Source organism: Sapajus apella, unplaced genomic scaffold (genome assembly GCF_009761245.1).
Source record: "Sapajus apella isolate SASKATOON/1434 unplaced genomic scaffold, GSC_monkey_1.0 scaffold1, whole genome shotgun sequence".
Taxonomy (NCBI): Eukaryota; Metazoa; Chordata; class Mammalia; order Primates; family Cebidae; genus Sapajus; species Sapajus apella.
Window position 1 is genome coordinate 57871066 of NW_022436941.1, and position 24280 is coordinate 57895345.

The 24280-nt window shown below is 40.4% G+C and overlaps 2 protein-coding genes across 7 annotated transcripts in view; one reads left to right on the top strand and one right to left on the bottom strand.

Moving 5' to 3' along the window:
- Window positions 1-1190: 1190 nt before the first annotated feature.
- On the top strand, window positions 1191-3664 carry RPS23 (ribosomal protein S23). The gene is made up of 4 exons (XM_032276908.1): window positions 1191-1482; window positions 1949-2108; window positions 3203-3323; window positions 3466-3664. The coding sequence occupies exons 1-4, from the start codon at window positions 1479-1481 to the stop codon at window positions 3610-3612; spliced, it is 432 nt and encodes a 143-aa protein (XP_032132799.1). The 5' UTR covers window positions 1191-1478; the 3' UTR covers window positions 3613-3664.
- An 18260-nt stretch (window positions 3665-21924) lies between these two features.
- The window catches only part of ATG10 (autophagy related 10), a 286553-nt gene continuing 284197 nt past the window's right edge, over window positions 21925-24280 (bottom strand). For 4 of the 6 annotated variants that reach the window (XM_032276888.1, XM_032276857.1, XM_032276873.1 and 1 more), the window contains 3 exons: window positions 24101-24198; window positions 23287-23402; window positions 22296-23145 (listed from right to left, as the gene is read on the bottom strand). In XM_032276888.1, coding sequence (XP_032132779.1) covers window positions 23291-23402; window positions 24101-24198 — 210 coding nt within the window. In that variant the 3' untranslated portion in view covers window positions 22296-23145; window positions 23287-23290. Of the gene's footprint in view, window positions 23146-23286; window positions 23403-24100; window positions 24199-24280 lie in introns of all 6 variants that reach the window. The other 2 variants (XM_032276892.1, XM_032276865.1) reach the window with 1 other exon arrangement.

Below are 24280 nucleotides of genomic sequence, written 5' to 3' on the forward strand. Positions count from 1 at the left end.
ATACAAAAATTAGCTGGGCATGGTGGCAGGCGCCTGTAATCCCAGCTACTGAAGAAGCTGAGGCAGGAGAATCGCTTGAACTGGGGAGGCAGAGGTTGTGCCACTGCACTCCACCTGGGTCGAAAAAGCAAGACTCTGTCTCAAGATAAGAAGAAAAAAAAAATCCAGAATCAACCAATCAAGAAAAAGGCAGTAGCTCATTCTACATCTCTACAGAGATGTCTCCTTAAACAACCCTATCCAGAGTAGCCACCCTCATCCCCAAGTCACTATTACCCATCCAGCTATATTTTCTCCATAGCTTTACAGTATTTTTTAAATTATGTAACTTACATCTATCTATCTGTCCTCTCATACTTAGAAAATAAACTCTATCAGAACAGAAACTTTTACCCTATTAATTTAACCGTCATATTCCCAGTACCTACAACAGCATCTAGCACATATATCTATGCATATTTTTAAATCCTTGCTGAGTGAACCAATATCCCAGAAACCTCTCATAGCTAGTTCATCTTACAGGAGAAACTGAGTATGAGTTAATTAAATGGCCGAGCGTGGTGCCATACGTCTGTAATCCCAGCACTCTGGGAGGCCAAGGCGGGTGAATCACTTGAGGTCAAGAGTTCGAGACCAGCCTGGCTACCATGGCGAAACTCCGTCTCTACTGAAAATACAAAAATTAGTCAGGTGGTGGACACCTGTAATCCCAGCTACTCAGGAGGCTAAGGTGGGACAATCGCTTGAACCCGGGAGGCAGAAGTTGTAGTGAGCCGAGATCGCACCACTGCACTCCAGCCTGGGTGACTGTGAGACCCTTTCTCCAAAAAAAAAAAAAAAAAAAGTAATTAAATGACTCGTCCAAGGTCGCACACGAGTCAAAATAAATGGCAGCGTTAGAGTTAGAGGCAGTCTGGCTCCAAAGCTTGGGGTTTTAGTTACTACACTACATTGCTTCACTACATTTTACAATTCACTATGTTGCTTGTGAGTATGAATTAAGGCTCAGAAGTCTAAATTTCCATCGTACTCAGCGGACTCCCGCCCCACTCCATTCCACTCCACAAAGATTCAGCTCAGCGACCTCTCTCTTCTCAGACCTAGCTCCGACTAGCATATCCCGGCACCCCACGCGCCGTGCCTTTGGCAAGGGCGCCTGCGTGATGAATGGGTCCCATGCAAAGCATTCTGGGATTGGTAGTCCACTTTCCTCCGGTCTCCAGCATTCACGTGAAAAACAGGGAAAAAACAATGTAAATTAGATATCTCTGAATTTCATACAAATTAAATAAAACGCAGATTCTGGCTCAGGAAAGTGATGCAAACGCGTCGTTTTCAAAGGAGAGACTCCAGCCTCGGGTCAGGCGCGGCGCAGACCGCGGCTCGGGGTCCTTGGCTGGGCGGGGCTTGCTCGCGGTGGCTTGTGGCTCCTTCCGGCGCTGCTTCTCTCTTTCGCTCAGGCCCGTGACGCCGGCAGGATGGGTGAGCTGTCCGGGTCCATCTGAGGGCGCCGTAAGCGGGACTTGGGGTCTTGGGAACAGGCAGCCGGAAGCGAATAGAGTAGGGAGCGGGATGCCACGGAGAGGCTCCATGCGGGAGGGCTGGGAGAGGGCCGGGGGAGCGCGGCTCCAGGAGGCACATGGTCGGACGCGGAAAGGGCCCATGCGGCGCTTATGCCGCCGAGGTCGGGTACCGACGGACGCAGGGAGACCGGCGCTTCTCCCGAGCACTCGAGCGGGGCCTCGTCCTTTAGGAGAGCACACCCTCCAGAGCCCTCTTTGAACGTTTATTAGCCGGTTCAGGGAAAGGCCAATTGTTTGGCCCACGAGTCAATATACGAGAGCCATTCAGTTTAAGGGTTTATTCCAGGTGAGGCGAGTGTTTAAAAAGATATGAAACATGTAGATGGCGTGTTTTTGCGGAATAACTAAAATATTTTAATTTTTAGGCAAGTGTCGTGGACTTCGTACTGCTAGAAAGCTCCGTAGCCACCGACGAGACCAGAAGTGGCATGATAAACAGTACAAGAAAGCCCATTTGGGCACAGCCCTGAAGGCCAACCCTTTTGGAGGTGCTTCTCATGCAAAAGGAATCGTGTTAGAAAAAGTGTGAGTCCATTGCTCCCGTCAAGGTTTAGTTTATTATAGGAACTCGAGACATAAACTTACTGAATTCTTGTTTTTAAAGTGATTACTGGTTTTTGTGTAGTGGTGTTCACTTGGGCATTGCGGGGTAAAATTGCAAAACGTTTATTTAAAAGTTGGCAAAATTAGCGCTTGGGAGTTAGTTAGGGTTGTTTTTTTTTAAATTGGCCTGGGAGGAATTGCAGAAGATACTAACAATGATGAAGTAAAGGACATACTTCTACTGTGGGAGGTGTTATAAGTAAATGGCACGTGTCAGCCGTTGAATCTGCAATGAAATGATTTTTCTACTTGTTAAGGTGAATTGACTTGCATCAGAAGTGACTGAAGTTGTATACCTAAGATGGAGACATGAAATTGCCAATATTTGACTGGTTTTGACTTTTAAAAAAGATAGTTTCACATAGTTCAGTTGTATTTCATGGTAGAGCCATCTTTTTGTCTTTTTTTTTTTTTTTTTTGGAGAAGGAGTCTATCTCTGTCACCTAGGCTGGAGTGCAGTGGTGCAATCTCTGCTCCCTGCGTCCTCAGCCTCTCAGCTGGGATTACAGATGCCCACCACCATGCCAGCTAATATTTTGTATTTTTAGTAGAGACAAGGTTTCACCATGTTCACCAGGCTGGTCTCAAACTCTTGACCTCAGGTCATCTACCCGCCTCGACCTCCCAAAGTTCTGGGATTACAGGCATGAGCCACTGTGCCCAGCCTAGGCTTTCTAATTCTTACAATTCTTATCGCAGATTTTTTTTCTTTGGAGACATGGTGTCTTGTATCCCAGGCTGGCAGCCTTGACCTCCACCTCGGCCTGGCAAGTAGATGGGACTGCAGGCCAACACTGCTACTCTGGTCTAATTTTACAACTGTAAAGGGTCTAGAAATTTCCCCCATTGTGCTAATGAAATTAAGACTGACAGAAAACTCGGTTGGCATCACAGGACTTCAGCCATTTGAGGTTAGACTGAAAAGATGGAAACGGTTTCTCATTAATCCTCTAGTTTATGTGAAAAAATCCTTTTTCAGAAAGCCAGCTCACTCTGCTGTGACTTTTATGTTTCAGAGGAGTTGAAGCTAAGCAGCCAAATTCTGCCATTAGGAAGTGTGTCAGGGTCCAGCTGATCAAGAATGGCAAGAAAATCACAGCCTTTGTACCCAATGATGGTTGCTTGAACTTTATTGAGGTGAGCATTTCAGTTCTCTTGTAGCTTCTGTTCTTGGGGTGGCCTCCCACACATTTTTATCTGATCCAAGGGAGTTACCTCACATGAAAGTATTTTTGTGATTGCCACTGACACCGTAAATACACTTTTTATTTTATTCCAGGAAAACGATGAAGTTCTGGTTGCTGGATTTGGTCGCAAAGGTCATGCTGTTGGTGATATTCCTGGAGTTCGCTTTAAGGTTGTCAAAGTAGCCAATGTCTCTCTTTTGGCCCTATACAAAGGCAAGAAGGAAAGACCAAGATCATAAATTTTAATGATGAAAACACTGTAGTAATAAATTTTCATATGCCAAAAAATGTTTGTATCTTATTGTCCCCTGTTCTCGCCACAAAGATTGTGTTCTTTACCTGTTTTTTTTTTTTTAAATCCTAAACCAGCAAACACAGGACCTTTACCAAATTTCAGGTGATGATAAGACAGAGTTGTTTTAGGATTCTCTAGGTTTATAAGCTGGCACAATTGCCCTCATCCTGTGGAATAAGAAAATGAGATAGATCTGGAGTAAATATACAGTGTTGTAGGATTTAAGAACTTTATTGGGACTTTAAAAAAAACACTGAAATTCTAGTGAGATGATTTATTTTTTATTCTTGGTATTTTCTGTATCTATTGCGACTCTTCAAGCAGTTGCCAGGTTTCACTCCCATAGATAATCTTAGGTGCCCTTGGAAATGCATATTCTTGTATCCATCTTTCAGGGACCCAAGATGATAAATAGTAACCTCAAAATTGCTCCCCACTCTATTGACTTACTTAAAGATGTCAGGATCTATGTTGTGATATGTTTACTGTGTTTGAAATTGGATACAGGCATTGGATCATTTAGTTGGTGGAAGTATATGCCAGGCAACAGAGATCAGATACGTATATGACAAGACTTGTTTTCAGTATTTTCTCATTGTCAGCAACCTCCATGTCTTCAAAGACCAGTCAGCAATGGATGTGGTTTGGTGTAGAGACGATATTGGTTGTTTTTAATTAAGCTAGGTGTTGAGTATATGTAGGGTTTGCCCTTCACAAATACTTGTTTCATAATTTTCACGGACAGTGGCATGGTTGAAATGAAGCTATTGGCCTTATGATTTAAATCTAAGAAACTACTGTTAACTAATGGTAAATACGGGTTAATCAGCGTTTAGATCAAATCCTAAGGATCACCTGAGGTCAGGAGTTCGAGACCAGCTTTACACTGTCTTTAGGATCTTTGGAAACAGTTGCTTTGGTTGCCCATTTCCCATTGGATCAGGAGCAGAACCTTTGCCATGGCACAGAAGAACCCAGGTTGTGCCTCATCCCTGCATATTCCAGCCTTAGCCTGCCATTTTTCTCCTTGGCTCTGCTCCAGCAACACTGGTCTCAGTTGCTCACGCTGAAACTTGTGTTCCACACCCAGCCTCAGAACTCTTCCTTTTATTAGGGTGCCCTGCATGTCACCTGCTCCTTTTATTTCAGAGCTTGTTTTCCAGCACATAAATGCTTATCTCTTTGATGCTCGTAGTCTCTCTGTCCACAAGGGTGAAAAGGATGCCTGTTGGTTTGCACCGGCATTTCCTAACCTGTAGCTGCAGTCAGTATTGTGCTTTCGGATGGGCCTTAACTGACCCAACCCTTTGTGATGCAAGAGAGATTGCTGGGCCTAGCTCACCAGGCCAGAACCAGGGATGGAGGCTGCCGTTGCAGCGTGATTCCAGGCCCCGGGCATCAGGCACGGGGCAGTCAGCTCTTGCCGGGCGGTGTGGTCCTTGTGACCGCAGGGAGGGTGCACCAGGAAGGGGCTGGGACAGCATGGCTTCCCAGGGACCTGTCCCGGTTCCCCTGCTTTCTTGGACTCGGCAAGACACCTTCAACAATGCTTCACAGCTGTAGCTTCTTGGCTGCACCCAGGACGCCCTTTTCACTTGCGAAGCCGTCCTGCCAGAGGCCCAGGCGCTGCCAAATTGACCCATAAATACACCTCCAGCACCTCAGATGCAAAAGCAGCTGAGCCTAGTTTTAGTGCCTTCTGTTTTCTCTGTGTGGCCTCCAACCCATTCCTCACCGCCTTATGGCTGAGGCCCCCTTCCTTCATGTATCCAACATGACATGGATGCCAGGCCTGACTGCAAGCCCAGGTCTATGTTGAGAGGAACGATATACTCACTTTGGGCACAAAATGTATGCAAAATTCTAGCAACAGTTTTTTTCTTGGTAGATGTAGAAAAGCTAAGCCATAATTCCAGCACTTTGGGAGGCTGAGGTGGGTGGATCACCTGAGGTTGGGAGGTCAGGAGTTCGAGACCAATCTGAATGGAGAAACCCTGTCTCTACTAAAAATACAAAATTAGCCAGATGTGGTGGCACATATCTGTAATCCCAGCTACTCAGGAGGCTGAGGCAGGAGAATTGCTTGAACCCAAGGAGTGGAGGTTGCGGTGAGCCTAGATCGCACCATTACACTCCAGCCTGGGCAACAAGAGCAAGGCTCTATCTCAAAAAAATAATAAATAAAAAGCTAATTCTAAAATTTATTTAGAGGCCAGGCTTGGTGGCTCAAGCTTGTAATCCCAGCACTTTGGGAGGTTGAGGTGGGCAGATCATCTGAGGTCAGGAGTTCGAGACCAGCCTGACCAACATGGAGAAACCCCGTCTATACTTAAAAATACAAAAAATTAGCTGGGTGTGGTGCCAGGCACCTGTAATCCCAGTTACTTGGGAGGCCTAGGCTGGAGGATCGCTTGAACCCGGTGGAGGTGGGGGTGGCAGGGAGCCAAGATCGCACCACTACACTCCAGCCTGGGCAAGAGAGTGAAACTCCCATCTTAGAAAAATAATAAAAATTAAGAAAAAATTATATAGAAAGGCAACTAGAATAAATAATATTGAAAAAGAAAAGCGGGAAGAATTGTAAAACTTGATTTTAAGACTATAGCTACAGTAATCCAGACGTGCTGGAGGAGAGACAGAAATACTTATCAACGAAATAATAAGATAGAGAATCTATAAATAGACATTCAGAAGTATGACCAATGGATTTATCTTAAAACCAATGGAGGAAGAATAGTTTGAATAAATGATGTAGACTTCCATTTGCCAAAAACAAAAACAAAAAGGAACCCCAAACTCACATGTATTACGAAATTTAAAATGGATCATATATCTAAATGTAAAATGGAAAGCTATAAAATTTAAAACAATATCTTTACAACCTAGGCTTAGGTATAGTTTTTAGACATTATTACACTAGAAACACATTTCATAAAAGAAAAAAATGGATAAATTGATGGATTTCATCAAAATTTTCAAACATTTTTCTCTTCGAAAAAAGTCCTGTTAGGCTGGGCGCTGTGGTTCATGCCTGTAATCCCAGCACTTTGGGAAGCTGAGTTGGGAAGATGTTAATAGCTTGAGTCCAGGAGTTCAAGACCAGCCTGGGCAGCAAAGCCATACACCTATCTCTACAAAAAAAAAAAAAAAAAAAATAGCCTGGCATGGTTGCGTGCATCTGTAGTTTCAGGTACTTGAGTGGCTGAAGCGAGAGCATCAGAGGATTGCTTCAGCCCATGAGTTTGAGGCTGCAGTGAGCTATGATTGTGCCATTGCAATCCAGCCTGAGCAACAGGGTGAGACCCTGTCTTTAAAAAAAAAAAAAAGAATCCTGTTAAGAGCATGAGAAGGCAAACTACAGACTGGGAGAAAGTATTTGCAAGTCACATAGCCAATAAAGGACTTACATCTAAAATTTAATAAAGAATTCTCTAAATCAAAAGTGAGAAAACAGATAATCCCATTATAAAGTGGCCAAATATACGAATATACATCTCTTCACAAAAAAGATGGCAAATAAGCAGATGAAAAGATGATCAAATCATTAAACATCAGGAAAATGCAAATTGAAACCACCACAAGTCATCACTATAACCTGGCTAAAGTTAAAGATGCTGATAATACCAAGTACTGGTGAGAATGTAGAGAGTGCAGTAAATGAATCTCATACGTTGTTGATGGAAAAATGTTGCAGTTGCTCTAGAAAAGTTTTGTCAGTTTTTTATAAAGTTAAACAGATACTTCATATGACCCAGAAATTGTACTCCTGGGTAGAGGATTGAAATACAGCAATGAAAATATGTGTCCACACAGAAACCTGTACATAAATATTCATGGCAATTTTATTTGGACAGCCAAGAAATACAAACAACCTAAATATGGTTCAATGGGCAAATATATACACTGTGGTATATCCATAAATGACATACTACTCAGCCAGATTATTACATAAAACAACTTCTGTGAATCTCTAGAGTAGTATACTGGGTACAAAAGGCTGATCTCAAAATGTTGTATCTTGTATGAATTCATTTATATAACACTCTTGAAATGACAAAATTACAGTAATGAAGAAGAGACCAGTGATCACTAGGGATTAAAAATGGGTGCAGAGTCTGATGATAAAAGAAAGGTTAGTATGAGGGAGTTTCTTTGTAAGAATGAAAGACTTCTGTGTCTTGATCTTGGTGATGTTTATGTAAATCAATACTTGCAATGGAATTTCATAGTAATATACACACAATAAAAGCATGTAAAAGTTGGTGAATGAGTAAATTCTGTAGTTAATAGTTTTGTACTAATGTCAATTTCCCAGTTTTGAAAATATACTCTGGTTATAAAAGATATTATAATTTAGGAAAGCTAGATGAAGGGTATAACAAACTATTCTATTTTTGCAACTTCTGTGTGCCTTATTTATAAATAAAAAGTAATGTATTCATATATGTGTGTGTGTGTATACATATATATATTTTATGAATGGGTAGTCTGTTATTTCATCTGTATTATCTTTATTTGCCTAGCAAAGCCCGAACAAATCAGAAATTGTTAGAGCAAAAACAATCAGGTTATCACTTAGTACTGTGGTTCCCAAACCCAGGGACATCAGAATTCCCCTGGGAAACCATCTTGAGGGTATCCAGGAGAAATCTGTCAGGTAGTTCTTATGTAGCCACCTCCTGTTTTCTGCATTTGTGGGAATTACTGCTCTCATCTAAGTCAGAAGCCCAAATAAGGCAGCTTTTAAGTATTTTAGAAACAATTTGCCCAAGTAATCGGCGCAGCTCAAATCAGAACAATAGTCGATTCTCCATATGGAATTGTTTCTGTCAGAGATACCCCATTGCAAAACAATAAACACTGCCTTACAGGTAGCTTCTTAGTAAATTCGGGCATAAATGTATCTGGGTATTTAGTAAGAGTTTTTGTTTTCTGTTTTGTGAAGAGAAGAGGAGAGGTATAATGTGATTAGTAAATTTTCTGTGTATTTATATGAAAATATTGAAACACTCCAGTTACTGATGCTATGAAAAAAAAATTGGAAGTCTAAAAACACAACACCTCAGATAAATGTGGGCTTTTTCCTGTTATTTTTTGATAGCACTGAGAGACACAGTTCTAATTTGACAGCTATACAAATTCAAATGTATATCTGTATGTGCAGTGGATTCCTGTATTTCATTCCAGGAAAATATCTAGTTGTAGGATTGGTCATAATGGTTACACTCTGGATAGTATTCCTGGAATCTGTTGGAACATTGTCAAAGTAGCTAGTGTTTTTCTTTATTGGCTTTGCATAAAGCCAAGAAAAGAGACTAAGATAATGAATTACCATATTACAATAAAAATTTTCACTAACAGTAACTTATCTTCATTTTAACCTATAAAATCTATGTGAGTGGATCATTTAAGCATTAACTCACATTCTTATGCTACTGTAGCTGGAGCACTGTCTTCACTGGTTATTCTGAGCAGTCTTCATTTCTAAGACAAATCCTGTCCTATTGTTTGGTAAAGTGATGTCATGTTTGTTAGTACCTGAGGAATAGAAGTGGATTTTACAGCTTATAAATTGTCACAGTAATGTCACCACAGCAGGTCTAGAGCAAACCATTAAAACATTTAACAATTAAATGTTTTAAAGCATGAATTGTCTCATAGGAGAAAAGTTTTTTAGAGTGACACATTTGAAGGGAACCATGAGTGACAAATAACCAATATTTTCAAAAACGCACATGCCCAGTCACCACCTCATTCAGATGGTCACTTAAGCCTCTAATATGTGGTGTGTATCTTCAAAAACAAGGGAGCCACTCACACACAGCTCTCAGATGTATGTGATGAGCAGCATCACAAATTCCTTCCTTTAATGCACTCTGCTTTCCAGCTGAACTGAAGCTTGCAAACAAACAGCAATTCTGATGGTCAGGAGGGTTAAGGAGGAAGTCAAAGTCCCCAGGTCACTAGTCAGATCTAGCCACAGAAGTGCCGGCTCCCTCTACTTATCGGCTTATTTGTGGTAATAAGTTATTGTTGGCATGAATTCTGTTCTCTAGTCACAGTGTGGGAGAAATTTTTAAATCTAGCCTTCTAAAACTCTTTTATTATAGTTAATTAGAAATAGAAGGTCAAGTGCAGTGGCTCACTCCTATAATCTGGCATTTTGGGAGGCCGAGGTGGGTGGATCACCTGAGGTCAGGAGTTTGAGACCAGCCTGGCCAACACAGTGAAAACCCGTTTCTACTAAAAATACAAAAATTAGCTGGATGTGATGGTGCATGCCTGTAGTCCCAGCAACCTGGGAAGACTCAGGCGGGAGAATCACTTGAACCCAAGAGGAAGAGGTTGCAGTAACAGAGTGAGATTCCCTCTCAAAAAAAAAAAAAAAACTAAGGGGCTACATTACTTCGCCGTGTTAAAATTGTAGGACATACAGAGCATACCCAAATTTCAAAGTGTATATGCTAATGGATGTATTATAATGCTTACTTACCTCTTTCAGCAACCAGCTAATGTTTACATCTGTATAATATGGGCAAAGTAAGACATGCTTTAAATAATTTTTCATTACAATCACAGCTGAGAACAGTAGAGAGAACGTGTCTTGTCTATTTCTTGCTTTGGAAACTAGCATAAAATAGATTGTTTTGTCATATCTTTTCCCCCCAACAGTTTTATGAATTTAATTATCCAGCTTATAATAAGATTTTTTTTTCCTACACAGTTTGACAGCTTTAGGTACCCTGTTTGTGTGTGTTTGCAGGTAGTATGACCACTTTTCCCTTCCACAAGTTCCTAAGAGGTTCCAGGTATTTCTCCAGGATCTTAATTTCAGTATATTAACAGTTGATTTTGTTTGTTTTGTATTTTACACATTTTCTCATGTTTATATGTTATAATTAGGTACATTTTTCCTTATCAACATACTCATCTTCCTCCTGCTTCTGTGTGTTTGTATGTGTGTGTGTGTGTAAGTAATGGAAGAAACCCATTGTGAGTGGAATTTATTTGCCAGGATTCCCATGGATGGATAGGGTTTGGCCTATAGGTGGATTTTAGTGGGACTAGGAACCCCTGAAACTATATGCAGAATTTTCTGACTATGTGTGTATATTTTTGTATATGAGTTCTTAACACAAGAAACCAGCTACTATTTCAATCTGCACAACAATGGGCACTTAGTGACATATTACATAATTTTCCATTTTAATCACAGTTGAGAACAATTGAGAGAAGTTGCCTGTGGTCTGACATGGTTTATGAGTGTTCCCAGTGTTGTGCAGTTCTTTAGATGATCCAGTCTGCAGAACCTGCACAATGCACATTTCACATTCTGGTTTTATTTCACGGCTGCCCTAATTATGGTCATTTTAGAGAAAAGTTCCCCATGCTATTGGTAAAGACAGAATTAGAAAGAGGGCATATAATAATATGCTCAGGAATAAAAGCAGAGGACAAAACCCCAAAGATGTTTTTAACTTCTGAGAATGGAGTTAAAATGGAAGGAATAAATCAAATAAAAATGTTCACTATGCATCTGTAAAAACAAATGACATACTGTCTGTTACTGCTTTAGAGTATTTGAGCACAGTAAGAAAAAAAGAGTTAAGTGAAACAAATATGACAAAATCTTGGTAATTGTTGATTCCAATTTATAGGCGACGGTTAATTGTAATATTTTCTCTATTTTTGCATATGTTTGAAATTTTCCATAATAATTTTTAAAAATAACATACATATTCTAATTGTTTAACTGCCTATTCTCTGGTTAAACTGAACCAGAACATGGACAATCTGCTCTTATAGGGGCACAATGGACATGTCGGGGGCAGGCAAGTCACAAGAAGAAGGTGAGAAAACTAAATTTAACACACTGAGAAAAATATATTAAGAAGAAATGAAGCTGAGGATCCAAGAAATTTTAGCAGGACAAGAAGAATGTTCAATTCAGTAATTAAAGCAAAGTAAAATAATTTTCAAAGATTTAAGAAAATGATACACAGACTGCTGCTGGAAATGTAAATTGCCATATGCTTACTGGGGAACAATTAAGTGACATGATTTATGGCCTTTGATCTGTTGATTCCAATATTAACAGTGTAACCTAAAGAGACAAAATGTGAGCACAAGTTTCTGCATACATTTCTCATTGCATTACATTATTATTGTTATTATTATTATTATTATTATTATTTTCCAGGACAGAGTCTCACTCTGTTGCCCAGGCTGGAGTGCAATGGCGTGATCTTGGCTCACTGCAACCTCTGCCTCCCAGGTTCAAGCAATTCCCCTGCCTCAGCCTCCCAAGTAGGTAGGATTACAGGTGAGCACCACCACACCCAGCTATTTTTTTTTTGTATTTTTAGTAGAGACGGGGTTTTGCCACATTGGCCAGGCTGTTCTCGAACTCCTGACCTCAGGTGATCCACCTGCCCTGGCCTCCCAAAGTGCTGGGATTTACAGGCGTGAGCCACCAAACCCGGTTCATTGTGTTACATTCTGAAAGCTCTTTGAGGGTAGGGGCTTTGTCTGCCCTATTGATTGTTATATTCCTAGAACAGTTCCTGGCAGGAAGTAAGTGCTGTAATGAATGTATGTTAAATAAACAGGAATTAGAAAAGACCAAAAGTCAAACAATAGGATAATTATTTGATACATTTTGGAATAACAGAAATCCTAGTTACTCATTTAAAACAGTATTTTCAAAGAGCATTAAATGACACGAGAAAAGTTCCAAATATAATGTTAAGTGGAAAAAATCAGGATGTGAAACCATATACAGGATGATCCTAATTAAATATGTTTAAACTAGCACAAGGAAATACATAAAAAACTTAAAAGCAGTTATCTCTAGATGATATACACTTCAGTGATTTTTAAATATTCTCCTTCAGATTCTTCTGTGTTTCCCAAATTATCTATGAGGACTCAAATCTTTTTTTAAAAAGGAATTTCTAGTTTTACATTCTATGGATAGATAAGTCTAGCATTACAAAAAGATCCAAAATCTTCTTTGATCACTTCCAAACCAAGTTCCCACACTCTAGCTGCAGAGAGTGATCAAAGAAGTCTTTGATCACCTTTTTTTACAAGTTTGGTGTCCCTCCTTCTAGATCACTTTTTATATTTTTCATACACTTGCAGTATATGTACCTACAGAAAATACATGCATTTTAAAATATAAACAGTATCAAGCTGCATGCATTGTGACTTCTTAGTCTATTCTGTGCTGCTATAATGGAACACTACAGACTGGGTAATTTATAATGAACAGAGCTTTATTGGCTCACAGCTTTGGAGTCCAAGATTGAAGGGTTGCATCTGGTGAGGGTCTTCTTACTGCTTCATAACATGGTAGAAGGCATCACGTGGGTGAGAGTAAGCAAGAGAGTGCCAAACTCACCCTTTTGACTCTGCCCTTATGAATGGAATCACAGTGGCATGATTCCATTCATAAGGCAGAGTCCTCATGGCCTAATCATCTCTTAAATGTCCCACCTCTTAATACTGTTGCAACAGTGATTAGCTTTTTAGCACATACATGCTTTTTGGGAGGACACTTTCAAGCAGCCCATAGTTAACATCTATTTGTTTTTTGTTTTAACTCAATAATGTTTTTGAGATGTGCCCATTTTGAGACATAGATACTGAATTCATCCCCTTAACTGCTATACAGTACAACATTTTATTTTGCCATTTCCCTATGGATAAGCAGGAAAGGGCCTGGGGACTCTTTCTTTGAATCTTTTGAAGGACAATGCTGAGGACAACATGTCACTCTGCTGCTGGTTGGGAGAAAGAAATATTCTCACAGGATAGGGTGTGTGGCATTTCTGGAAAGAAGAAAGCAAGTTCAGTCCCTGATACCTGCAGAACAGAGACCAAGGAATCTGGTCCAGGCCTGGACAGGGACATCCACTATAGAATCTGAGCCATAACGAAGTCATGACAAGTGTCTTCTCATTCTCTTCACACCAAGTTCTGGTTTTTGAAGTGTCTCTGACACTGATCCCTTTCTCTTTCCTCTGTCACCATCCTAACTTAGAAACTCATCACTTCACCACTAAATTAGCTTCTTGGCCTCTATCCAGTTTCTCTTCCTTCTAATCCATCCAATTTACCACTTCCAAATGAGTCTTCCAACAACTACACGTAGTCATCTTTCTCTGTTAAAACCCTCAAACGTGCTCTGTTGGGTCCTACTCATGGTTCCCTTTTTGGCCGTCCATGACCAGTAACTTTTTTTTTTTTTTTTTTGAGACAGAGTTTTACTCTGTTGCCCAGACTGGAGTGCAGTGGCACAATCTTGCAATCTCTGCCTCCTGGATTCAAGCCATTCTTCCACCTCAGCCTCTGGAGCAGCTGAGATTACAGGCACATGTGAAGCAGCTGGGATTATCGGCACGTGCCACCATACCCAGCTTTTTTGTATTTTTAGTAGAGATGGGGTTTCACCATGTTGACCAGGCTGGTCTTGAACTCCTGATCTCAAGTGATCTACCCGCCTTGGCCTCCCAAAGTGCTGGGATTACAGGTGTGGGCCACCGCACCTGGCCCATGGCCCCTAACTTAAAAATTTAGCCGTCGAGTCACTTATCAAATTCTCTGTCCTTCAAGTCCCACTTCCTCTGGGATTCTTCTCCAGAACTTTGTGATCACCCACATATTCAAACATTCAACCAAGATTCATTGAGTGCTACCAAACACCAGACACCTGAGGCTCTGGGATGCACCTGTAAATAGCAATGCACCAAAGGCTGTAGCTTTGAACTATGATTTTCTTTTAATTTATCAGGGCATGCTTTGTTAGATTTCTGCCTCGTGTTTATAACCAACAGTGACTTCTGGGTATTTGAAAAGCTTCAAAGTAATCCAAGAAAGCATGACACAGCTATAGGTTTTATTTATTATTATGTAGAGTTAATTTGAATGTAGGAATACTATGAGTGTTCAGTTTGTTTTTAATAATTTACAAAATGGGACCTAGTGGTCTCTCAAATCACTTTCAGCTCTAACGGTCTAGAATGCAGGATACTTGCAACAGAACCACTAGATGTCGCTACTAACAACACAAAAGTTAAAGCAAGGGCTTGAGATCACAGAATTACTGTAAAGAACTGTAAAGAAATAAAAATGTGAAAAAGCTTCTATAGAGAAACTCTATCAAAATCTGGAGGAGTAACTTCAGACACCTTTGTGCACATGAAGTGCCACAGACACAATAATTGTTAAGTACTTCCTATAACCTTTTATTAATAGAGTAGCCTTCAACAACTTACTGGTCAGCAGCATAAGGAAAAAAAAGAAAATGTGGCACATAAACACCATGGAATACTACGCAGCCATAAAAAACTGGATATATCTGGAAACCATCATTCTCAGCAAACTGACACAACAGAAAACCAAACGCCGAATGTTATCACTCATAGGCAGGTGTTGAACAATTAGAACACATGGACACAGGGAAGGGAGCATCACACACACTGTGATCAGTTATAGGGGGCTAAGGGAGGGACAGTGGGGGGTGGGAAGGGTGGGGAGGGATAATGAGGGGAGAAATACCAGATATAGGTGATGGGGGATGAAGGCAGCAAACCACCTTGCCATGTATGTACCTATGCAACAATCCTGCATTATCAGCACACATACCCCAGAACCTAAAGTACAATAATAAAAAAAAAAGAATAGGAAGGAAGCTTATTTGTCCATCAGTTTTCAGATTTCTATTCTCTGGCGTTAGACACTCTATTTCACAACCTGTGCACATGTGCACACACACAGATACTGATTTCGTGTGTGTGTGTGTGTGTGTGTGTGTGTGTGTATTGGCAAAACCAAAGTTTCACAAAACAATAATACCCTTAATATACGTAGTACACTTTGACATTTTCTTTTTTATGTATTCCATGTCATAGAAATAAAAAATAAATAAAAAACCGGCTGGGCATGGTGGCTCACACCTGTGTAATTCCAGTACTTTGGGAGGCTGAGATAGGATCTCATGAGTCTAGGAGTTCAAGTACAGTCTGGGCAACATAGTGAAACCTTGTCTCTACAAAAAATAAGATTAACCACGTGTGCTGGCATGTGCCTGTAGTCCTAGCTACTCTGGAGGCTGAGATGAGAGGATTTCTTGAGCCCAGGAAGTCAAGGCTGGAGTGAGTCAAGATCAAGCCATTGCACTCCAGCCTGGGCAACAGAGTGAGACTTTATCTCAAGAAAAACCAAACAAACAAACAAACTTGTTACAAAACAATAAATTGATTTTACTGAATCAAATACACTTCCTTATGTTAATATATCAGAAAACAGAGGCTCAGAGAAGTGCAGTGACTTGCCCCAGGTAACTGAGCAGCCAGGATTCATGGCTCTTCAGAACACTGGCAGGTTTTGCCTTGGAAGGCCATAGGTAAAAATTGAAAAGTGTCTTTGGCACACTCTCAGCCCCTGCCGTGCTCCTCAACCTTCTAAATCCTGTGGCTAAGACACTGCAATAAAAACAAAATAAAACCAAACCTCACAAAGTGTATGGATGATTAATTATATGCAGCAGTCACTTAAAAAATACAGGGTCTTTCTTAAATGCAAACGTGATCATTTTAACTTTTCTATTTGAATCCCAGCAGTGGCTGTTTGTGGTTTTCAAGCCAAATACAAATTCTCAGTGTGATGGTAAAGGCTCTTCCCAAGCTGGCCCCAGTCCGGCTAGCCAGCTTGATTCTTCACCACTTCCCCACAAGCACCTTCAAGATTCTTCTTTCACTCTTGAACTGACTAAGTCACAAGGTTTTCGAGACTCCACTCACATTCCTCTTCTGCAAAGCCTTCCTTGGCATGCAGTTGCCCAAGCATGCAGCCTACTGTTTCAGAAGCTTCCTCTTGTGTGTCCTCTCCACTGGACTGGGGCATTCTTATGTCTTTCCATTTGCTATCTGTGGCACCTGGCCTAGGATTCAGTATGTAAGAGGAAATCTGCTAGAGTGAATATTTTCATATTCTCACTCTTAAATTTTAATCCTAAAAAACTCACTGGAGTATCTCCAAATTATGTAAGAGCTGGTTTTGACACTGCAGAGCTCTATTTCCTTATATTTTGGGAGTATGAATAAAAAGCACTATACTTACCATAGGAGAAATGCACGCAAAAAGCCAGTTCTGGCCTTTTTTTTTTTTTTTTTTTTTTTTTTTTTAATCTAATAAGCATTTGTTGGGGGGGGAAGGTGAAATTTTTTAAAAATTATACTTTACGTTATGGGGTACATTTGTAGATCTTGCAGGACTGTTATATAGGTATACACATGCCATGGTGGTTTGCTGCATCCAACCCCCCTTCACCTACATTAGGTATTTCTCCTAATGTTATCCCTCCTCAACCTCCCCACCTCCTGCTATCACTCCCCTAGCCTCCCACCCCACAACAGACTCCAGTGTGTGATGTTCTCCTCACTGTGTCCATGTGTTCTCATTGTTCAATACCCACTTATGAGTGAGAATATGCAGCGTCTGGTTTTTTGTTTTTGTGTCAGTTTGCTGAGAATGATGGTTTCCAGCTTCACTCAGGTCCCTGCAAAGGACATGAACTCATCCTTTTTTATGGCTGCGTAGTATTCCATGGTGTATACGTGCCACATTTTCTTTATCCAGTCTATCCTTAATGGGCATTTGGGTTGGTTCCAAGTCTTTGCTATTGTAAACAGTGCTGCCATGAACATACCTTTGCATGTGTCTTTATAATAGAACGATTTATAATCCTTTGGGTATACACCCAGTAATGGGATTGCTGGGTCAAATGGTATTTCTATTTCTAGATCCTTGAGGAATCGCCACACTGTCTTCCACAACGGTTTAACTAATTTACACTCCCACCAACAGTGTAAAAGCGTTCCCATTTCTCCACATCCTCTCCAGCATCTGTTGTCTCCAGATTTTTTAATGATCGCCATTCTAACTGGCATGAGATGGTATCTCAATGCGGTTTTGATTTGCATTTCTCTAATGACCAGTGATGATGAGCATTTTTTCATATGTTTGTTGGCCATATAAATGTCTTCTTTTAAAAGGTGCTTGTTCATATCCTTCACCCACTTTTTGATGGGGTTGTTTCTTTCTTGTAAATTTGTTTTAGTTCTTTGTAGATTCTGGATATTAGCTCTTTGCCAGATGGGTAGCTTGCAAAATTTTTTTCCTATTCTGTTGCTTGCTCGTTTACTCTAATGATTGTTTCTTTTGCTGTGCAGAAGCTCTGGAGTTTAATTAGATCCCATTTGTCTATTTTGGCTTTTGTTGCCAATGTTTTTGGTGTTTTAGTCATGAAGTCCTTGCCTGTGTCTGTGTCCTGAATGGTATTGCCTATGTTTTCTTCTAGGGTTTTTATGGTGTTAGGTCTTCCATTTAAATCTTTAATCCATGTAGAGTTAATTTTTGTATAAGGCATAAGGAATGGGTCCAGTTTCAGCTTTCTGTAAATGGCCAGCCAATTTTCCCAACACTATTTATTAAACAGGGAATCCTTTCCCCATTGTTTGTTTTTGTCAGGTTTGTCAAATATCAGCTGGTTTTAGGTGTATGGTGTTACTTCTGAGGCTCTGTTCTGTTCCATTGGTCTATATCTCTGTTTTGGTACTAGTACCATGCTGTTTTGATTACTGTGGCCTTATAGTATAGTTTGAAATCAGGTAGCATGATGCCTCCAGCTTTGTTCTTTTTGCTTAGGATTTTCTTGGCTATACAGGCTCTTTTTTGGTTCCATGTGAAGTTTAAGGTGGTTTTTTACATTTCTGTGAAGAAGGTCAATGGTAGCTTGATGGGGATAGCACTGAATCCATAAATTACTTTGGGCAGTATGGCCATTTTCATGATATTGATTCTTCCTAACCATGAGCATGGAATGTTTTCCAATCTGTTTGTTTCCTCTCTTATTTCCTTGAGCAGTGGTTTGTAGTTCTCCTTGAAGAGGTCCTTCACATCCTTTGTTAGTTGTATTCCTAGGTATTATATTCTTTTGTAGCAATTGTGAATGGGAGTTTGCTCACGATTTGGCTCTCTGTCTGTTATTGGTGTATAGGAATGCTTGTGATTTTTGCACACTGATTTTGTATCCTGAGACTTTGCTGAAGCTGCTTATCATCTTAAGGAGATTTTGGGCTGAGATGATGGGATTTTCTAAATATACTATCATGTCATCTGCAAAAATTTTGTTTTTTTAACCTAGCTTGTAGGCTAGTATCTGCTGAGCAACACAGCCTCTGCTCCCTCCAATGGTCACTCAAACAGTTTTCCCACCTCTCCAACTCCAAACCCAAGAGGCTTTCTACTTTGGTGGTGCACACAGACATTCTTCTGTGTATGCTGAAACAGAGCAAATCAAGAACAGTGGCCAGCACCTGAAATGACTTAATACTTATCATTAAGTTGGGGAGCAATCAGAGTGGAAGAGAGGCAGCTAAAAGCTCATAGTGACTAAGGATGGTGAGTAATGAAGGGAGCATTGATTGAAGGCTGTGGTGGTCATAGATGGCTTTGTGAGAGTGAATCACCAATACCAGGGTGGGAATCAGGTAGACTTATGGGAAAGGAAGCACTTCCAGGTGGGCACCAGCATAAGCAACAGTCAGCTAAGGGTGTGAAGGAGAAGACTCCCCAGATCAGAGAGTGCTTGGCCCTGGGAGGGCTCAGGCATGCAATGAGGTGGGGAGGAGCAGACATGCCAGTGTCCCTGAAGGAGCAGGTCATTATCCACTGTCACCTCTCACTCCATGCCTCACTGCCTTGGGTATAAAGCACATTCAGTTTTATGTATCATTTTGATCTTCTCTATGCCCTTGTCAGGTAAGTGGCATAGATATCATTGGCTTTATTTTACAGAAATAGTTTAAAAAGGAGATAAGAAAATTGGCCCAAGTTACACAGCTAGCAGCTAACCAACCTCACAGTTTAGATCTCTGGACTTCTATTTTACAGACCTAAAAATTCATGGTTGTCACAAAAGACACATAGCTGAATTTCCCCATTTTACAAATAAAGAAACTGAGGACCACAGAGGTGAAGCAATTTTTCCAAGGTCACACAGAAGCAGAATTTAGGAGGTTAGCTGGAAGCGGCTTTACTCAGCCTTATTTCTTATTGAAGATGTGTATTATATGAGGAAGCAGGGAAAAAAATTCCTCAGACTGCCAAAAAAGTACGGCTACTTCCACAAAACCAAGTTATCTTCTAATGTTTAATAACTGTCAGGATAACCTTCTGTTAGCATAACTGCATTTTAAAAAATGGAAATTGTTAGCCGGCGCGGTGGCTCACGCCCGTAATCCCAGCACTTTGGGAGGCCGAGGTGGGTGGATCATGAGGTCAAGAGATCGAGACCATCCTGGTCAACATGGTGAAACCCTGTCTCTACTAAAAATACAAAAAATTAGCTGGGCATGGTGGCGCGTGCCTGTAATCCCAGCTACTCAGGAGGCTGAGGCAGGAGAATTGCCTGAACCCAGGAGGCGGAGGTTGTGGTGAGCCGAGATTGCGCCATTGCACTCCAGCCTGGGTAACAAGAGTGAAGCTCCGTCTCAAAAAAAAAAAAAAAAAAAAAAAAAAAGTGGAAATTGTTATCAACCAAAAATTAGAAGTTTTTAAGTGAAAACAATTCTAGAAAGAAATCAAGCTGCCTGAGGTGATAGATCTATCTGGGGAGAATGGCCTCCCAATTCTACAGGAGCTCCTCAGAACTTCTTTCTGCCACTAATGTATTTTTAGGTCTTTGTTAATCAGAGAAGAGGTTTCATTTTTAACTTTTTTAAAAAAACTAAACATTGGCTCCAAACTGATAGACTCTCATCTAAGAATCTGTTAGCAAAGGATAACTAATATTTGCAGACAAGAACACTATTCAGAGACACATTATTATAATTTTTTTTACACTAGAAATGACATGGCTTGAGGAATGACTTGTTGAGAAATCTGTGTTTACATTAGGGAGAGTGGGGTAAAATCCCTCACAGAAGTTGAAAACATGTTAAGTGGTAAATACCAAAATGCCCAGCAAGCATTTAAGCCGGCTCTCATCCTAGCATGAATATGTGCAGCTCAGCATTTTAAAATTTGCTTTTAGCTTTTCTAGCAGTTTGAATTAACCCTTTCTCTACTTCCACTTTCTCTGTGAGAGTTCAGCTCTTAATCTGCAGATATGGACTGTGGGTGCTGTCACGGTGCTTGGTGGCCCACTGGCAAATGATGTCCTCACCTGAACTGGTTTCCTACAAGTGGACTGCCTCATGGACGTGTCTCCTAAGCTTCCTTACTATCCATGTAAGGCCTAGACAAACATTAGGAAGCAAGTCCAGCTTGAATGGATTGGAAGAGGCCTGTCAGAGCAAAACAATACAATGCTGCAATAAAGGTATATCCAGACCAGAGGTTCTCCAGAGCAGAATCACCTCAGAGAAACTGTCAGGTGACCCCAGCATCTGTAGCTGTAAATGATCCTCAGGTGATTTTAAGTATATCCCTCATTCAAAGACACTAATCTAGATTCTCTAAAATGCCAATGACATTTTAATCTTAGTTTCAGCTCCTAGCAAATGAAAACAAAAAAAAACCAAAACAAGCCACCAAAACAAAACATTTTTCCAGGTTGGGTTTATCTTAATACCTAACTGGCTATAAAACTTATTTACAGCCTGAGTGAACACCAATTATATACAAGAAAGGTAAGGATTTAATGAATATTTGTATAATACTTTGCAATATCTTATCATGCATTAATGATCTCATGTGGTTCTCACAGCAACCCTATGAGGTAGCTTGTTATTTTCAAATTAAAGATGAGGAAAATAAGTCTCAGGGACATGAAGATTTGCTCAAGAGCCCTCAAAGAGTACAGCAGAGCAGCTATGGGGTTGACAAGTAGAGGGATAGAATTACCATTGTTTTATTACTATAGGTCAAAAAGAAATTTTAATGTTTAAATATTTCCTATAGCTTTTTAGAAAACTTCCAGTTACTATGCCACACTTTGCTGGTAAAACAACTTATCGCACAGTAAAACACTGCGTTTTTTTCTTTCTTCTAAATCTATCTGTATGTCTACACAAACACCCACACATACATACACACACACACACAAACACACACACACACTCTGTCTCTCTGTCTCTCTCTCTCTCTCTCTCTCTCTCTCTCTCTCAGAGTAAAACAGAAATAATCTATTGTTCCTGAGTTTGATTGTGGGAGAATCATTTAAGATAGGTCATGTTTATAAAACCAGTTTCAGGAACATGTAAATCCAGTAATTTAATTTTTGTATATCTTACATTAAAATGAACACACAAATACATTTCTCCCTCAGTCTCCGTATCAGACAAATGGAAGTGAACTACTTGGCCTAGAAAAGAATAACCTGCAAGTGAAATGTTGGCACTCCTAGTATCAGTAAGTTAAACTCATTTTTTGCTATTTATAGTAATTTGTGGTTTTTTTTTTTTTTTTTTTTCTGAGACAGGGTCTGGCTCTGTCACCCAGGCTGGAGTGCAGTGGCACAATCTCAGCTCACTGCAAACTCTGCCTCCTGGGCTCAAGCCAACCTCCCACCTCAGCCTCCTGAGTAGTTGGGACTATAGGCACACATCACCATAATACGGAAATTTTTGTATTTTTGTACAGACAGGGTTTGAACAAAATCTTTTGCCCAGGTTGGTCTCGAACTCCTGGGCTCAAGTGATGCTCCCACTTTGGCCTCTCAAAGTGCTTGGATTACAGGTGTGAGCTACCACGCCTGTCCATGATTTACATCTTTGAAGTGTTTCTTCTAAACACTCAGTCTATCAAATATCAGTTGCTGCAGACATTTGCATCCAAAGGAAAAATAAGCCATATCGCATCTTGGTGAGATGAAATATTCCATGATATTGGTCCTATTAAAGCCAGGACTGGCCAGGTAAACTCTTGGTGTTCTTTGTGCCACAATTTCTAAGCTCAATAGAAGTATCTGAAGAATATAAAACAAAAGCCAACAGAATAAAAGAAGATTGACTGAGCAGTACAGACTTATTTAAGAATATCAGTACTAAAAGGAAATCATCCACTCTTGTCATTGAATGCATGCTACTTATAGCAAAGTAAAATATTTCTGGATTGGTGGGCCCCAACCTTTTTGGCACCAGGGACCGGTTTCAGGGCAAACCATTTTCCCACAGACCGAGTGGGAGATGGTTTCGGGATGAAACTGTTCCCCTCAGATCATCAAGCATTGGTTAGAGTCTCCTAAGAAGCGTGCAACTTAGATCCCTCGCATGCACAGTTCACAATAGAGTTCACACTCCTATGAGGGACCCAATGCTGCAGCTGATGTGAGAGGAGGCAGAACTCAGGTGGTAATGCTCGCTTGCCTGCTCACCAGACACTGGTCACCTCCTGCTGTGAGGCCTGACTGTGGACCCTGGCTGGCTGGGGGATTGGGGATCCGTGTCCTAAGTAACTTGGTAGGAGACTAATTGGAAAACTAAAAAATAAGTCAGTGTGTGCACACTAACAACGAAAGCAAATTTAATATTTAGTGGGATGAGTCTAAATGCAATAGAGACACTGATCTTTGTAACAACAAAACGTTAAATCCAGGCTTTTCTTTTACCTTGTTAATCGACATTTCGTTCATCCTGAGAGGTTGCTTTGGCATAACTCAGAGGTAGATTCAGCCCAACAACTGGCCCTACAATGCTCAACCATGATGTGATATAGTTGACATTCCTAGGAAACAAATGAAATACAGGCCATGCTAATGTTTCCATTGCAGTTTTTGGATGAATGGTAGAATATCAGCGGTCACCAATACTGTAGTTTTTGGATGAATGGCAGAATATCAGTCAGTCACTAACAGAAATGAGGCATTCTTCAAAGATGTATACTACCACCTGGAATCTCAGCATTTCTGAATGCCAGCCCCATTGCTTGACAAGAATTTAAGGTCTAGAGAGCCTACAAGGATCCCTCATTAGGGTGGTTGAAGGATGAGGTAAGGTACTGGGGCTCCTGATTCCCCTTGATTCAAATTTTACCCTTAACAGTTTACAGCACTTACTAAGGTAGGACAGTGCAGTGATTAAGAGCATGATTCTGAGGCCAAAATGCTTAGACTGAAATCCTACCAGTTAGCTAGCAGCGCGACCTTGTTTGAGTTACTTACCTCCTCTGTTCCATCGCTTTCTCCTCTGTAAATTGGGTTAAAAAATGGTACTTAGCACATAGGAATGCTGCAAAAATCCAGTCCTTTACTATATCTAAAACTTTTAGAACAGAACCTAGCATATCGTAAAAATCAATGTGTTAGCCATTATTATTATTACAAAGAATATTTCTTTTTTTAGTCTAGTTTTTAGAGTCACATAAAAAAATTTACACTTTTAAAATCAGAGTAGAAGCCAATGTATCTTGAGGGTATTTCTTACTTATTGATTTTCCGAGAATTCTTTAATACAGGAGTCATGAATTCATTTGTCTTGCAGGGATGAAGTACAAAAAAGGGTTGCCCAAGTATTGGATGTTCCTGTAAGAATCAGAGTTGGTCCAAGATCAGTGTGAGTTACTTTGAAAAGGTTATCTGGTTTACTCCTTTAAAAGAAAAGGTT